The 16,078-nt window shown below is 47.1% G+C and overlaps 1 protein-coding gene across 2 annotated transcripts in view; it reads right to left on the bottom strand.

Moving 5' to 3' along the window:
- Nucleotides 1-16,078, bottom strand: part of PDHX (pyruvate dehydrogenase complex component X) — a 752,141-nt gene that overhangs the window by 264,765 nt on the left and 471,298 nt on the right. For both annotated transcript variants that reach the window (XM_078684319.1, XM_078684320.1), the window contains exon 5: nucleotides 14,124-14,317. In XM_078684319.1, the coding sequence (XP_078540445.1) occupies nucleotides 14,124-14,317 (194 nt within the window). The remainder of the gene's footprint in view (nucleotides 1-14,123; nucleotides 14,318-16,078) is intronic.

Below are 16,078 nucleotides of genomic sequence, written 5' to 3'. Positions count from 1 at the left end.
GTAATGGCCACGAGGAATGCCGTCTTCCAGGACCGGTGCTGCAACGAAGCCTTATGAATAGGTTCAAAAGGCTCCTTCATCAATCTGGACAGCACCACGTTCAATTCCCATGAAGGCGAAGGAAGCCTGACAGGAGTGAATACTTTCTTCAAGCCTTCCAAAAAATCTTTGATCACAGGGATCTGGAAGAAGGAAGTCTGTGAAGGGCATTTCCTGTAGGCAGTCAGCGCATCGAGATGAACCTTAATGGAATGAACATTAAGGCCAGAACGCGCCAAATGTAGAAGATACGGAAGCATGACATCTTCCTTACACGTCGTCGGGTCATAGTTCTTGGACTTGCACCAGATGCAAACTCTCTTCCACTTGTAAGCATAGGAGGTCCTAGTGGAAGGTCGCTTAGCCTCCTTCAGTATGTCCATACAATCTTCTGGTAGATTCAAATGGCCTTATTGCACTATCTCAGGAGCCATGCCGCCAAACTCAAAGACGAGAGGTTGGGGTGCACCATCTGACCCCCGAACTTCGTGAGAAGGTCCGGCCGGCACAGCAGTCGTATGTGAGGAAGGAGAGACCGGTGAAGCAGGTCTGTGAACCACCACTGCCTGGGCCATTCCGGGGCAATCAGGATCAGGATCATCCGCGCCCTGGACTGGGACAGCTTGATGAGCACTGCCGGAATCAGGGGAATGGGTGGAAAAGCGTACAGAAAGCTGTTCGACCAGTTGATCCATAACTCATTCCCCAGCGTCCCCTGCTGGTAGTGCCTGGAGGCGAAGTCTCGGCATTTGCTGTTTACGGCGGTGGCGAACAGATCTACATCTGGAGTCCCCCACCTTGCGAAGACTTCTCCTAGTACTTCGTCGTTTATGACCCATTCGTGGTTTTCCTGAATCAGTCTGCTCAGTGCGTCGGCCTGAACATTCTGCACACCTGGTAGATGGGTAGCCGTTATCGTCAGTCCTAGAAGCCAACGCCAGATCGCCTGCGCCTCCTGCGACAGAGTGCGCGATCTCGAGCCCCCCTGCTTGATCAGGTAATACATCGTGGTCGTATTGTCCGTCTGTACAAGCAGAGAGTTGGTCTGGAAGGACGGATGAAAGGCCTTCAGTGCCAAGTGAACAGCTCTGAGTTCCAGGAAATTGATGTGATACGTGGACTCCGTCTGGGACCACGTTCCTTGTATTTGTAAGTCACCGGAGTGCGCCCCCCAGCCGTGGAGAGACGCATCCGTCACGATAGTCTGTGTGGGAATGTCATTGTGGAAGGGAACGCCTCTGAGGAGATTCTCCGCTGAACACCACCACTTCAGAGACTGAAGAGCATGCAGAGACAGTCGTATCTTGTCGTCCCAAGACCCTTCCCTCTGATCCCACTGATCCTCCAAGCACTCCTGCAATGGTCTCATATGCAGCCGTGCGTGTGGCGTGAGGAAGATACAAGAGGCCATCGACCCCAGTAGAGAAGACACCGTCCTCACTGTTGTAGATGGAGCGGTCATAAGAGCCTGAGCCTTCCGAAGGAGTGATAATCGTCTCTCCTCCGAAGGAGACACGCTTGCTGACAGCGTATTGATGGAGGCTCCCAAGTACTGTATGCACTGGACCGGAGTAGGGACAGACTTGGACATGTTGATGTGCAACCCCAGCTTGTTCAAGAGAACGCACGTCTTCTGGAAGTGCGCTTGAGCTTCCGAGAAGGAGGAGGTCTTGATCAACCAATCGTCCAGGTACGGGTAGACAAACACCTTCTTCTTCCTCAGGTGTGCAGCTACCACCGCCATGCACTTTGAGAATGTTCTGGGCGCAGATTTCAGCCCGAATGGCAGTACTGTGTACTGATAATGATTGGCGCCGACTTGGAATCGCAGGAACTTCCTGTGTTTGTGTGCAATGGGCACATGGAAGTAAGCATCCAGTAGGTCTATAGCACATAGCCAGTCTCCCTGTTGCAGCTGAGGATAAATCTGATGCAACGACAGCATGCGAAATTTCTCTCTGCGAATCCACTTGTTTGCTTGTCGCAAATCCAGAATGGGCCTGAACTCGTTCTTGTCCTTCTTGCGAACCAGAAAGAACCGGGAGTACAGACCTCTTCCCCTTTGAGACAGAGGTACGTCTTCTATCGCCCTTTTCCTTAACAGGATATCGGCCTCCGCCTGGAGCTCGCGCAGCTGAAACTGCGAGCTGACTGGTGGAATTGCTGGAGACGGGCTGGTGAACCGAAGACTGTATCCATTGCAAACAATATTCAGCACCCACTTGTCCCGAGTAATTTTTCTCCACTCTGCCAGAAAAAATTGAACGCTTCCCCCCACTGGAGTGGGTAACGGATGTAGGGGAAGTAACCGCTCCGGGCCTACACCCAGCCGGGCCCTTGTTCGCCGCTGCGGACTGCTGGCCTCTGCCCTTCTGGCGCTTCTGGAGGGGCCTCCGGAACTGCTGCTGCTGTTGTTGCTGTTGCTGTCCCGAAGCCTGCCCTCGCCCTCTGCCTTGCGCCCCGAACTGTCTCTGGAACGGGCGGTAGGTCGTCTTCTCCTTGGGCTTCTCCAACCCGACAGCCGTCAGGGTCTCGGCCTACGCTTTCATGCGGGCCATTTCGTCATCCGCATGCTTGCCAAACAGGGTTTCCCCCGAGAAAGGCAGGTTGGCAACCCGTTGTTGGGCCTCTGGATTGAGGGATGTAAGGCGAAGCCAAGCGTGGCACCGCTGGTTGACACCATGGCAATATCCATGCGCCGCCAGAAGGGACACATCAGCAGCCGCGCTGATAACTTGGTTCGACATCAATAGTCCCTCATTGAGAATCTCTTGGAAGTTCTCTCGAGGAAGGAGCTCAGCGAATTGCTGGAGTGATTCCCACAGGCTCAATCATATTGCCCTAGCAAAGCCGCGGCACTTGCAGCCTTCATTGCAGTAGACGCCGTCCCACAGACCTTCCTGCCAGCCGAGTCTAACCAACGGCTCTCCTTATCAGGAGGTACCGTGGACGACGGGGTGATGGCATGCTGCTTCCTAGCAGCCGTCACTATGACAGAGTACGCTGGCGGATCCATCCTGAGAAAGGCCGGGTCGGAATCCGGAGCCCGGTACTTCTTGAGGAGCCTGGAGGGAGCCGTCTTCGTCACCGCCGGAGTGAGAAACAACTCCTGAGCGGGCTCTACCAATCCTGGTACTAGGGGTAGCAACGGCCGAGACAGGTGCTTTTTATGTAGCGTCTCGAAAATCACGGACGTTGTGGGTGCGGGCACCGTCAACGTGATGCCCAACTTAGCCGCACCCTTCAGCAGAACATCTTGAAATGAGACTATGTCGTCCACTGGCGACACCCTCGTCCCCGGGGATTCCGACAACATCGGTGAGTAGTCCCTGGTCCCAGAAGAGGCCGTGTGGGATCTCGATCTGCGCCTCCTGTGGCGTCGCCTTGATCTTGTCGACGACCGGCGACGTCTCCGCGATCTATCCCTCCGTCCGGAACGAGAGCGCGATTTCGTTGGCTTCGGACGCTCCGCAGGTCTCACAGGAGCAGAAGACCGCGGCCTGACTGGGACCTTCGGCTGAGGAGTCCCCTTAGGAGGCGTCGGGTACCGTGGCAGCGGAACCGGAGGCAGTCCTTGAGGAGGTAGCAGAGGATGACCATGAGGTTGAACCAGAGGTGGTAGCAGAGGCGGAGTGGGATTCCGTGGCGGAGGTTCCTTGGGCAAGGGAGGAGGAGGGGTAACCGATTTTGGCTTGGGAGGTGTATATACCTCGGAGTACACCGAGCCCTGTGACTCCTTCTTAGGCGGAGGCGATGTAGTGTCTCCTATTGGAGACCGTCGCCGAGACGCCCCAGCGGACCCAGAGGGACTCCTGCCACCAGAACTCCTTCTGCGCTTCCTTGGCGTCGAAGAACGTCGACCGGCGCCCTCGTCTCGACGTTGAGTCACGTCTGGACGACGAACGTCTCTTCCTCGACGGCGACCGCCGACCTCTCGACGGCGAGCGTTTCCTTCGTGACGTCGAACGTCATCTCGACGTCGAACGTCTCCTCGGCGTCGAACGTTTGCGAGTCTTCGACGTCCTCCTAGACGTCGAGGATCCCCTCGAAGGCGACCTCCTCCTCTTTGCCGACGGCGAGCGGCGGTGTCGCCTCGACGGCGAGCGCCGACGCCGGGCTGAACTCCTTTGACGTCGATGACTCGACGACGATCTCGACGACGATCTCGACGGCGGCCTTGTCAGTCCCCTCGACGTCGAACTTCGACGCCGCTTCAACCCAGAGCCCTGGAGAGACGGGGAACAGACTGCTGTCATCCCTCTCGTCGCCGTCCTCGATGCTATCGACGTCGGCGGAGAAATAGGACGTTTGCTGGCCTTCCTGCCTCTGAGGAGCCCCCCAGAAGCCTCAGCATGGGCAGATGAAGCATGCCCAGACTCACCTTGTGTCTGCAGTCTTCTATCCTCCAGGCCTTGGAGCCTGATCTTCATCCTCTCTCTCAGGGTCCTGGTGGATAATGTCTGGCAGATGCCACACTCCTCTGGGACATGAGAAGAGGGAAGGCAGACGATGCACACCTCATTTGGGTCCGACTTGGCCTTCTTCCTCGGACACTCCGGGCATTTGTCAAACAAAGCAGGCATTTTGACAAATAAAAGAGTGCACCAAGACACACACAAGGAAGAAAACACCAAAGTACTTCAATGAAAGCACTCAAAGCCTTGAAAAAGTGAAAAATCACCAAATAAACCCTTGAAAAGGGAGAGCTCAATGCTCCAGGGTCCTGCTTGCAGGAGCCGGAAAAAAGAACTGAAAGTAAAAGGGACCTGCTGTGCATTCTGGGATACTGAGAGAGTTCTGGAAAGTTTTCTTAAAGGCACAGTATCCTGTTCTGGGCCACATAATGGCAGCCTTTGGGGCTTGTCTGTCCACTCCTTCCTCTCTATCATTCCAGAGGGTTTTGCTGGTAAAAGCAAGTTTTTCTATGTGGAGAAATCTGGACAGGCTGTGCTGTTTGTGGATTGTTGGTGGAATTTCTAGTTGAAGTACTGGACAGTGTAGCCTGTGGATATAGGCTGCATTATCTGTCTTTAAATTCTCTCTTAAGTGTCTGTGCAGGTCTGCATTTTTTGACAATTTAAGAGATTATATTTGATTGCTCCGGGGTCCACGCACATGGGCGGGACTATTCACTAGATTATGACTATACACAGAGATCCCCTACTACAGAATCAGGTTTTGTTCTATTCATCTCATGAACAGTGCAAGGATGTCTGGGAGGCTTCTTGCTCAGTGTGTGGGTGGATGGATGGGCGCCGGGTCTAGTGTTAATCGAAGGTGGGTGATCTTCAATAGAGGAGAGGATAGTGTCATCAAGTTTGGAAACGTTGAGAGTATGGATGGGCTGGGCAGTATCTACATTGGGCTTCAGGGTTGTGTTCATGAGAGATTCCGTGGATAAAGATCTGGAATTGGGGCTGGCACTATTGTGCCTAATGTGAGCATCAGTGGTCTGTTTTGAGTTGTGGGCGTTACCCAGGCTGGGTGCAGTGGTGATCAGACTAATGCTTTTTTGGCTTATGTGTGTGTCAGGAGTGGTGGGGTAACAGTGGTACATAGTGTGGCAGTAGAGACCAGGTGGTGACTAGGTTCTTGGTTAACGGTCCAGAGCAGAAGAGCAGTTATTGGGGAACGGGGCCATCTTGTGTAAGAAAGGTGAGAAGTGACCAGACGCTCACCTATTACCTAAAACATCACTGTCTCAACTTATACTGGGGCCCATAATCTCTCCTTTGACCTTACTTTATGTATCCCCTGCATTGGTTATCTTCCGTTTTTTCCTGACTCGCTCTTCACTCTCCCTCTTTACACATCATCCTCTCTTCTCTGACCTTAATTGCTACACCCATTTATAATATTTATATGATCATTACCCGCTAACCACCCTGAATTTCTGCCCCCTTTTATTAATATGAGACGTACCTGCGTGTTTTGGTACCCTGAAAAATTGTTAAACTTATTATTGCCCCCTTTTAACTTTATGTGAGATGTACTCGCTTGTGATTATTTATCCTGAACAACTGCTTTTCTTGATTGCCTCTGTTCATGTAAAGCGCTCTGATACCCCCGGGTCTAGCCAGCGCTATATAAAGCCTTTCAAATACCATAAAATAAATAAATACCATATTGAGACGCTTGCTCTAAAAGACCCCATCCAAACTTTTTCCTGCAAGGTGTTTATGGGCGGTGCAGAAGCATTTTAATGACAGCTGCAAAGTATTTTTTTAACTTTATAGCACAGAATTAGAAGAAATCCATGCCACGTTTGGAATAAATCTGGCCAGCAGTTGTTGCTATAACAGAGACCAATAGAGCAAAACATCAAAAACATAAAAGGGGATGGGAGAAAAGCCTGCAATTTGTCGAACCACTGGTAATTACTTTGGATAGCCTTCCTGCTCATCGTTCTTTTGCCCAACATGCCAACTCAGTTTGGACCTAGCCGTATGTTAATCAGTCTTGACCCTGCTCTAAAAGGAGCAGTCCAGCCTCAACTCCCAAGCCAGGTCCTCCTTGAACTGGAACATCACCAATCATAACATGGCAATTTTTAGCTAGCCTTCCAATAGGCTTTTCCTAGGGCGCCTTTTGACACCTTGACAAATCTGTTCAAAATATGAAATGGAGAACCAGATGTGAATGAGACAAGCCGCTGTCAAATTTGATGGAGACTCCTCAGACAGATCAAAAGGAATTAACTACAGTAAAAGGTTATTGCTTATAGACTAAGGTTCTCCAACACAACTAAAGAGGAGCTCCTGCTGATCTGTAATACATACAAGTGTTTCTAGTCTAATGTTATATTGCTTTTCTTAGATGGTTGTGGAGAAGTGCTTTGATTCACAAGAGATCAACCATCATCAACGATCTAGTGGGTAACAACAGTCTGCGCCTTCATCAAGTTAATGCCATGCTGTTTTTTCATGTGTAGACGTTATAAACAAAAATGTATAATAATGGGTAGAGTTCTTGCAGTGACATAATACCTTATTAAATAGTCCTTTTGATTATGATGCCTCTTGTTTTACTATGTAATGTGGGTGCAATATGGAATCAGTGAGGCAGTAAGCAATGATTTCTTCCACATTAATTCCACTCTGCAAACTTGCCTCATCCCCAGTCAGTCCAGCCAACCATCTCTGTACTGTCACACTTGGGGCACAATGGACTACCATACAGCTTCACACTGAAGAAAGCAAATAACTCAGAATGTGGGATGCAAATGATTCATACACCTATGCCGCTGCGACAACATCAATGCAACCTCACAAGCTCTCTGCTGGTGATCAGTGGATGGACAGGTGGTCCTCCATCAAGGCTCCTTTCTTGGACCAGAGGGCCTCCACAACACAATGTTCTTCATCCAACAGTAACTTTGGCAAGACAAGCAAAATAGTATTCCCAATTCAATACTGGTGTCCCTCCTATCCATCAAGCCCTCTAATAAAACAAGCACTGGTAGAAACTCGTGCTCTGATCAAACAACAAATCTTTGGTACTCATAAATGGTAAAGTTAAGGAACATTCATGATCGCATGGAATTCAGGAAAATCAAAAAACCTAGGCTGTTCCTCAACAGATAACGCCTCACCTTGAGTGCGAGCTAGTACCAACAATAGTTTGTATCTGCTTTACTTTCCATGGAAAACCTTTGAATTATGCATGGCACAGCATGAGATCCAGCCCCACGTGTAAAGGACTGCTATGGTCTTGCTATGTTTGGAATGGTAGATGAAAAGAAAAATAATACAGTGTGTTAACCTTATCATGTGACCTCTGATGTCACCAAACAGTACAGTGAAGGTAGACAGACATGGAAGGGTCTCCTAATCCAGTTCAAAGTAAGACCAGCTCCAACTGGCCTCAGAAGTCAAAGTTCCAACAATGGATCCACTTGAGTTTGAGTTTGAGTTTAAAATTATTTGTAAAAGCGCTCATACACCAGCGGTTTCTTGGCGCTACAACTAACAAACTACCGAGGGAGAAAAAGGGGCAGGGGGCCGGGGGGATTATTCAAAGGATAATGTCCACTTGTGCTTGGAATTTACAGTTGCAATTGGGGAACTGTATTTTGGATGTAGGATGCAGCTGTAACAGCTAAAGAAATGGTTTTAATTGTTTTGTTATCAGGTTGACAAATCACATTCAACAGGATACGAGAATAAGTGACCCAAAACCTTAAGTAAAAGAAATCCGTTTTGTCCTGCTCAGGGAACAAATGAATTAAGATGGGATTCCAATATTTTAGGGATGTTGCAGTGAGGTAAAAAGAATACAGTTCCATCACACTCACTGATATAGGTGGTTTTATGCAGATCATCGATAGTCTTGTAAAGTACATATCTTATGAATGGTGCTGGAAAGGAAGGCATTTTGGCTCTCTTACGATTTTCCTTGAAATAACTCCTCAAAGGCAATATCCGAAGAATCCTTGCTTCTGAACTCCATATCCAGCGGTCAGCTCCTCCGTCAGCAGAAAATCCACTGCCTGCAGGGCAGTTTACAGCATTGGAGATACCCAGGCTTGCACCAGCATTGTGGAAAAGAGCAACTCAAAGCTGCTGTTCCTGGTGAGACTTTTCTCTCTGTGGGAGTTGCAGAGCTTGGCCATAATTCCCGGGGCATAGAAAGTATTCTTCGAAAACTGGTGGATTTTATATGACGCAGCGGTCATTTATTTAGAAGATATTCATCATCAATTCTCTGCCACAGGCACTGGGTGTAAAGCTTAATGGTGTTCGATAGTGAGCCCATGCATTCCAATTAGCTTTTCTTTAAAAGCGTTGTTTCACAGTCTCATTCATGTTTTGTGCTCTTGTGTGTGTCAATTTTACTGTTACCTCAAAGTCTAGGTGTGCTTGCAATCATAGTAAAATTACAATGCAAGGGTTCGATATATAACATATTGTAAGATCTGCAGACTATAGTGAAACAGTATGAGCATCCACAAGACAATGCAGAAGTCTCATTGCTACGCGACGACAACTCATAAAATTGCGTCAGCATCGTTTGTCTCCCAAGAGGTCTGTCGATAACTTCTTTTAGGCTCATCTTTGGATCCTTAGGTTTACTCAGGGGATGGAGACAAACGGAAATGGCAATCCAGCATTGTCTGGACAACCAGAGTGTAGACATGTTGAGTGCAACTGAACAGTCTAGACACTGTCCAATAATCCAATATGACCTAGCAAGACTCCAAAATAACATACGGATATAATGTCCCAAAAATAAAAAACTTTTATGCAAATGCTAACACTAACAGCGGTAGACCAAATCTATGAAACGGGCTTAACATATTGAAATTTGTATAGCACCCAAGACTGTCACCATGGTGCATCGCCGCTATATTGTACAGAAAACATCATTCTAAAATAATATTATCCAAAGACTTCTGAGGTCATACCATCCTGTGCACTTATATTACAGCTAAAAATTATGGTATCTATTAAGTAGATTTTGAGTGTATGTGCTATGTATTTTACCTTCATAACCTATATGTTAAACATGCACTAAACAAATGATGTGATGTAATAAAATGCAAATGTAGATAATAGAATGGTAAAATGTTTAATACATACTAAAATGACATTCTAGTGTGAAATGGAGGTAGCAAGATCTTATAGTAATGAATATGGTGCCATACAACAGCCACCACTGCTAGAACATCCCCAGTGAACCGTTCTTTCCACATCTATCTGCTAGTTAAAAGAAAATGGGCAAATGCGGGTAAGCTACAGATTCATATCTCTGCATGTAACCATAGGCAGCCGCACTGCTTCTTTTAACTAAAACAGATTTGGAAACATGACACTTTATCCTGTCACAGCTCAGACCCCGGGCGTGCCCTGGGGGGTCAAGGACAAATGAAACCAAAGCACTTCCGACTCCCCAAAGACCCTCGTGGAGACGCGCTGTTTTTGACAAGTTCTCATTCCAAATGAATTTTTTATAAGGCCTGTTAATGCATGTATGTAACATCACACTCAATGTTACATCTGCTAAACAAAATATAAATCTTCAACAAATATAAAACCTTCCTACCTCTGTAGTCATTTTTATTGCTAAATTTGACCGATCATTCTACATTAAAATTAATAAGAAAATAAAGAGGCAGGTGTTCTGTGGCGAGACAGTTTATGCCCAGTAAAGAGTCAGTTCCGAACATATTTTATCGATACTCATTTTACGCATTATAAAATGAAAGCTTCTTAGGAAGAAAGCAAAGTTAGGGATAAAAACAGAGCAGTCTTAAAGCGATTATCTCCTGGGACCGGAGTCCAAGTTTTAATAGGTGCTGGTGTAAGTATAAACAGTTGCTCTCAGTGGAATGAAAAATCTATCCATCCAACCCCTAGAAATTCAATAAAACAGAAACTAGCTCCATATATCAGAAAAAAAGAAAAGAAAAAATAACATTCTTACATTCTGCAGAATAGTAAGCATCAGAAGTCCGCAAGAACTGGAGAAAAATAAAGAAAAGAGCTAGTCACAGACAAACAAAAGCAGAAAGGGCAACACTTGTGCCACGAGTCCTAGTGTCAGCATAATTTCGTTAAGTAAAACCAGTGCTCAAAAATCTCCCATAATGTTAGCAAGGATTAGGAGCGAATTTACTGAAGGCCTGTGTGAGAAGTTGGCCTGATATATGTTTCCAATTCTGGAACCACCTTGTATCAGTCCAAGCTTTCCCTTATGGTGTCTGGTTGTAAGTCAACCTTGTAGACAAGCTATCTTAATGGTAGCATAGACTAAGCAGCCTTGAAGGCTTAACTCAAGAGGTCGTGTTAAGCGAGCTGTTTTACCAATCACAGTCCTGTAATATCAAATGAAAGGACACCACACAAGTATATATTATAAAAATATATGTATTTATTACTTAAAATAATCCCCAGTATTCTTTATGAACAAAGGGGCACAAGCGTTAAATCAAAAGCACAGTATAACATACAAAGTTGCACAATTATGGATGAGGGCGAGGGGCCACTCAGACCATATACTAAAAAAGTGATATAAGAGATACCAATCGAACAGTGGTTAGGCCTAGGGCCTAGGGAATCGCTGGGAGCAGTCGGGACAAGCAATGCTGAAGTCGGGAAAAGCCCGCGGGATTCGGGTGCAGTGCTTAAAGCACACGCATGCACCAATGCAAGTCAATGGTGCGTAAAAGTTACACAAATAGAGTTTTAGGATACTTCCGCTGAACCTAGAAGGACAAAACTTTAGTCACAGACCCTAAAGGTGTGTACCAGTGTGGGAACACCGGCGTTGCAATGTTACCTCACCCACAGGAAGCGGATGCATAGGGTCGAAGTGGCGTCGGGTTTCGTCTTGCAGGTTCTGGATGCTTGAAGCTGAAGATGCTGCAGGCGATGTGAAGGAGAAGTGTCCGGTGGGATCCAAGGGTGGATCCGGATAGAAAAGTACCTGAAAGCAGAGGGGACAGAGTCTGGGTCACTCAGCAGTGACCCGGGTGGAACCAGGACGGAACCAGGCAATGTAGGGCGCAATCAGGTGGTTGTCGAGGAGCTTCTCTCCGCTGTCACGTGGGCTCTGGGGCATCTACGACGTCCAGGAGCGGGTCACGATCTGTTCCACGAAGGCTCTCGCCGTCGGCGCTGTCGGCTTCAAGATTGGAGCAAACAACACTTGGCAAAAGCAATCCACGCGGAACTGGAATATTGCTTCTCACTCGGGCCAGGAGGGTCAGAGTGGGGGCTCCTTTTCAGGGGAGCTGGTGTAAATCTGGAGCAACCAGAATCACAAGTCTTATTTCGGTTTTCGTCGGCACAGGGGCCACAAGCCAGCTGGCAAGTGACCGGGCCAACGCGTTGAGCCAAAAGAAGCAGAAGGGCCCCACGCAGAACTCGTCGAGTGTGGAGGGCTGAACTTCGGTGCAAGAGTGGCTCAGGGTTGGGGCTTCTCAAACCCCGGTGTACAGCTTCGAGGGTCACTCGTGGGCTGCACGGTCAGCGTCTCGTGGTATTTTCAAGATGGCGTGCCCCACGCTTCCGGTCGCCTCCACAGGTCTCAGCTCTGCAGGGACTGTGGATCGGGCTATTAGAAGGCAGGCAAGCTTGATCTCGTCTATCTCTGTCGCTCGAGTTCCGGCGGGAACTGCAACAAAGCAGACGTCGAGGTGCTGGATGGTGCCTGTTTGCACAGGGTGGTCACTCCTTGACCACAAGCGAGATTCTTCAGTCTTCTACGTTGAGTATGATGTTGAAGGGTCCAGAGTTTCGTTTCTTATGTTTCATCAGGATAATCTGAAGTGCATTGGCACTGCTCCCATTCTTATACCAATCTAGGGGGCTGGATTACCTGCTAGGTCCCCTCCTATGGGTGGGACCCAGGAAGGGGGTGGGTACACCCCTTTCCTTTGATCCAGGCCGCGCTGGGACTGGGGCTGGTGTGCCCCAGAACCGGTTTGACCGGATTATGCAAGGGGCAGCCTTGTGCTCCCCATGCAGTGTCTGGTTTCTTTCAAACCTCCCTGCTACAATCCACTATCTCCTGTCTGGGGTGGTGTGACACCTCCCTGCGACAGGAAACCCTTTGTCCAAGCCCCCTTGGCTGAGTTTCGGTCAGCTTCAGGGGGTCAGACTTGTGTCTGTGGCAGAAGCATCCATTTTGTGTATCTGAGGCTCTTTTAAAAATCAACCGCATTTCAGCAAAGTAACATGTCTTCTCCCTCTAGAGGGGTGGAATGCTATCCCCACTGGCGAGGGGATAGTATTCCAAATCGTATGACACCTTACACGACATGTTTTGATAAAGCCAAACCAAAGTTGCTATATAACCGCGAGGATTATAATGCACTTAGTAGTATATGGTATGGCATTATCCTGGAACAGCTTAGGGATTTGTTCCCGACAGCTGCAGACAGGCTCAGCTCATTCTAGAGCTCCATCTCACATTAAACCACGCACTCTGCCTCCAGAATTGATAAGGCCTTCCATAGGAGTGGCTCACAGGTTTATATGTGTCCAGATATAGGTTTAGATATAGGTATACTATATCCAAGCAAGAGGTGATTACACCATCTTACCCCAGCTGAGGGATCAGCCAGTTGTGTCAATTTAAGAACCAGCCAGGGGTGGCAAAAGATATGCTGCAGCCCCTGGTAGGCCTTGGTGGCACCTATGCCCTGAGCACCTATAGTGCATGGTACAGGGGCTGACAAGGAGTCCATTTCCAATTGTGGTATGTACCTAGGGTACATGGAATCCATTTTACAGAGAGAGCAGATGGCCTGGGGCCCTGATTAGCAGGGAACCAGGCCAACTAAGTAAAAAACCAGCTAAACACAAGGCAAAAAAATCTGGGGTAACCATAGTCAGGTAGCCACCTTCCTACAGCCCGTCACAGAGAGAGACCTTTTCCCCATCCCCCAAATCATCTTGAAAAAAAGCAGACAATTTGAGCTAATGTTCAAATCATAAGGGATGTTGAGCGTTACGTAACGCATTTCACACTGAATTTAATTGTACTGGCCAGCAGAAAGAGCAATGGATTTTTCTAAAGTAAAGGAAATACAAAACCACGATACCTAAATCATCTAAAACATGAATCAAAAGTTCAATATCTAACATCAGATGGTGGCAACTCAGTGTGTTATGATGGTGGCGGTTCTGTCAATGAAAGGAGAGCTTGCTGCAGTGGATGGGTGTTTGGGGACGAGGATATGATATGGTGGTGTTCCTGCTGGACCTTGTGGGTGATAAATTCACGTTGCACCATCATTAGGCACCTAACACCATTTAACAGATAATCGGAGAGTGCCTGGTGGGTGGGGTCTCAAGGGATTCAATAAAGTATCGAATCCCTCTGTGAGGGTGTTGGCCTGTAGGTGCAATGTGTGTTGTAGTAAGGTGTCATGTCTCAGTAGATCCCTGCTTCTGCCAACACTAAGAGGGTATTTATTTCATGTATAATGACAAAAACATTACAGTAAGTAAGCCCTCTTATATCGCTCCGTGCCCAATGATGGAAAAGGACATGTCTAGGTTCCCAGAATGCCTTTGGAGTGGGAATATAAACTGAAAGCAAACCATTCTGTCTACGATAATTAAATATGACATTTTTACCCAAGTTTTCCATGGCGATAGTCCCCTTTCCCAGGCAGTGAAACCTCTGGCTGGGTAGGCGGGGCCACAGATGCTGCGTGTGGGGGAGGTCCTCCAGAGTCAGCTGGTATTTCAACCTGCTTCCAATCTTCCCCCTCATCCACCAGCAAAGCGATCAGGGTCCCCAGGTGCACATTTTTGCTACCTTCTTCCACCTAAAGTAAAATAAACAATTTATTAGTCAAGCTGGCATAAAAGGACAAAACAGAGTGGAGAAAATACACAGTTCTCTTTACCTAGTCTAGCATCACTAACAGGCATTCTAGGATCTTCCTTTATTTGAAGATATCTGCTTGGGTTTTTAAATATATTGTGACGTTATTCACTTTAACAGCCTACAACATTAGCTAGTGACAACTTTTGTTACAAATTAGATCGCTTTAACGTAAGTATATGAATGTAGCTTTTTGTCGTTGTGATCACTGTACAATAAACATAATACATTTGCTTTGGGTGTAGACTATTAAAAGGAGATGGCCGGATTCACAAAGCTTTCCTTCCTCCAGAGAAACTGTTTTACTCCTAGAAATTTAACCGTATTTCATCTCTGACTGAGACAAAACTCCGGCCAGAAAAATCTTTCTGATCCCGGAAGAACAAAACAGCCTATGCACAGGTAAGGTTCCTGTTCCATTGTGCGTTAAATGGTACTGGTGTATGTTAAAAGAATAGCAAATATGAATCATATTATTAAAGCTCATACTTAGTGGATTAAACAAATTACTTGTGGTTCAAACATGGAATCTGCCACTGCTGAACTCCAAAGCTTTCTCTATTCACATCTCTTCCTGCAAGTGACAACCCTTCCTCTGTCCAGGATCATGGACATTTTTCAATAGTCAATCTAAATAAAATCTATGGACCCACTCGGCCAATCACAGTGCTTACCTAGTGGGTGAACACTGTAGGGATTGGTCCATAACCCAAGATTTTTGCAGCCTGTATGTAGCAAACTCAGGGCAAGACTAGGCTCTCATCTTTGCCCCTTATTTCTTAGGCATAGCTGAAGTATTTGAGATTTGAAAGCCTGTTGACCTGCCGGACTAATAGGGGCAGGGGATGAAATAGATGGGAGGAATAAAATGAAATCCAGGCTATGAAGGAATAAGTCTCACAGGACAAGCGGGTGGGATAAGAGGCACAGGAAATTGAGAGGGGTGAACAAGATGTGTAGGACATGGAGGATGTGTTTGATACAAGATGTACCTTTAGGGAGCTAATAACTTTAAGGCAGGATCAAGAGGATTCGCAATTAGGAAATCGCAAAATGGAATGTATGAAGGTGTGTAGTACACATTTTGTGATTCCTAGGGGGTCGCAAATGATCTACCTAATGAATATTAATGAGGTAGGCTCGCAATTTGTGAGCCCCTAGGAATCGCAAATATCACAGGGATAGTGGCCTGCTGAGATCAGCATACCACCATGTCTGTGATTGCTTTTACATAAAGCAATATTTTCTTTTTGTAAAGCAGCCCGTGTTCCTTAAAGGTAAACGGGGTGCTTTACAAATAGAAAAATTAAAAGTTTTTTTTTCATTTTTTAAGAGCAGGCAGCCTGCTCTTAACAAGCATTGGCATAGCCAATCGGTCTCACCTTTGGGACCTTATAAGTGTTTATACATGCAACAGTTGATGTTGTTGCACCAAGGATATTGTACTGCATAACTAAATACTTATAAGGTTCCAAAGGTGAGACCTATTGGCTATGCCAATGCTTGTTTGGAGAGGGGTGTTTTACAAGCAATCGCAATGAGCAATAAATACAAGTGTTCTTTGGTCTAGCGGAATCCTTCCTGGAGATGCGGCACAAGGCATTAAGTACCCGGAGTCTCTATTTAAGACTTGGGGCGCTACATCAGTCAGGGAACAATCTGGGTTAAACCAGACATTTTCGAGCACGCTGTTCTGCAAACA

This window comes from Lissotriton helveticus, chromosome 3_2 (genome assembly GCF_964261635.1).
Source record: "Lissotriton helveticus chromosome 3_2, aLisHel1.1, whole genome shotgun sequence".
Taxonomy (NCBI): Eukaryota; Metazoa; Chordata; class Amphibia; order Caudata; family Salamandridae; genus Lissotriton; species Lissotriton helveticus.
Note: the sequence above shows the minus strand (reverse complement) of the source record. Positions and strands in the feature narration are given on the sequence as shown.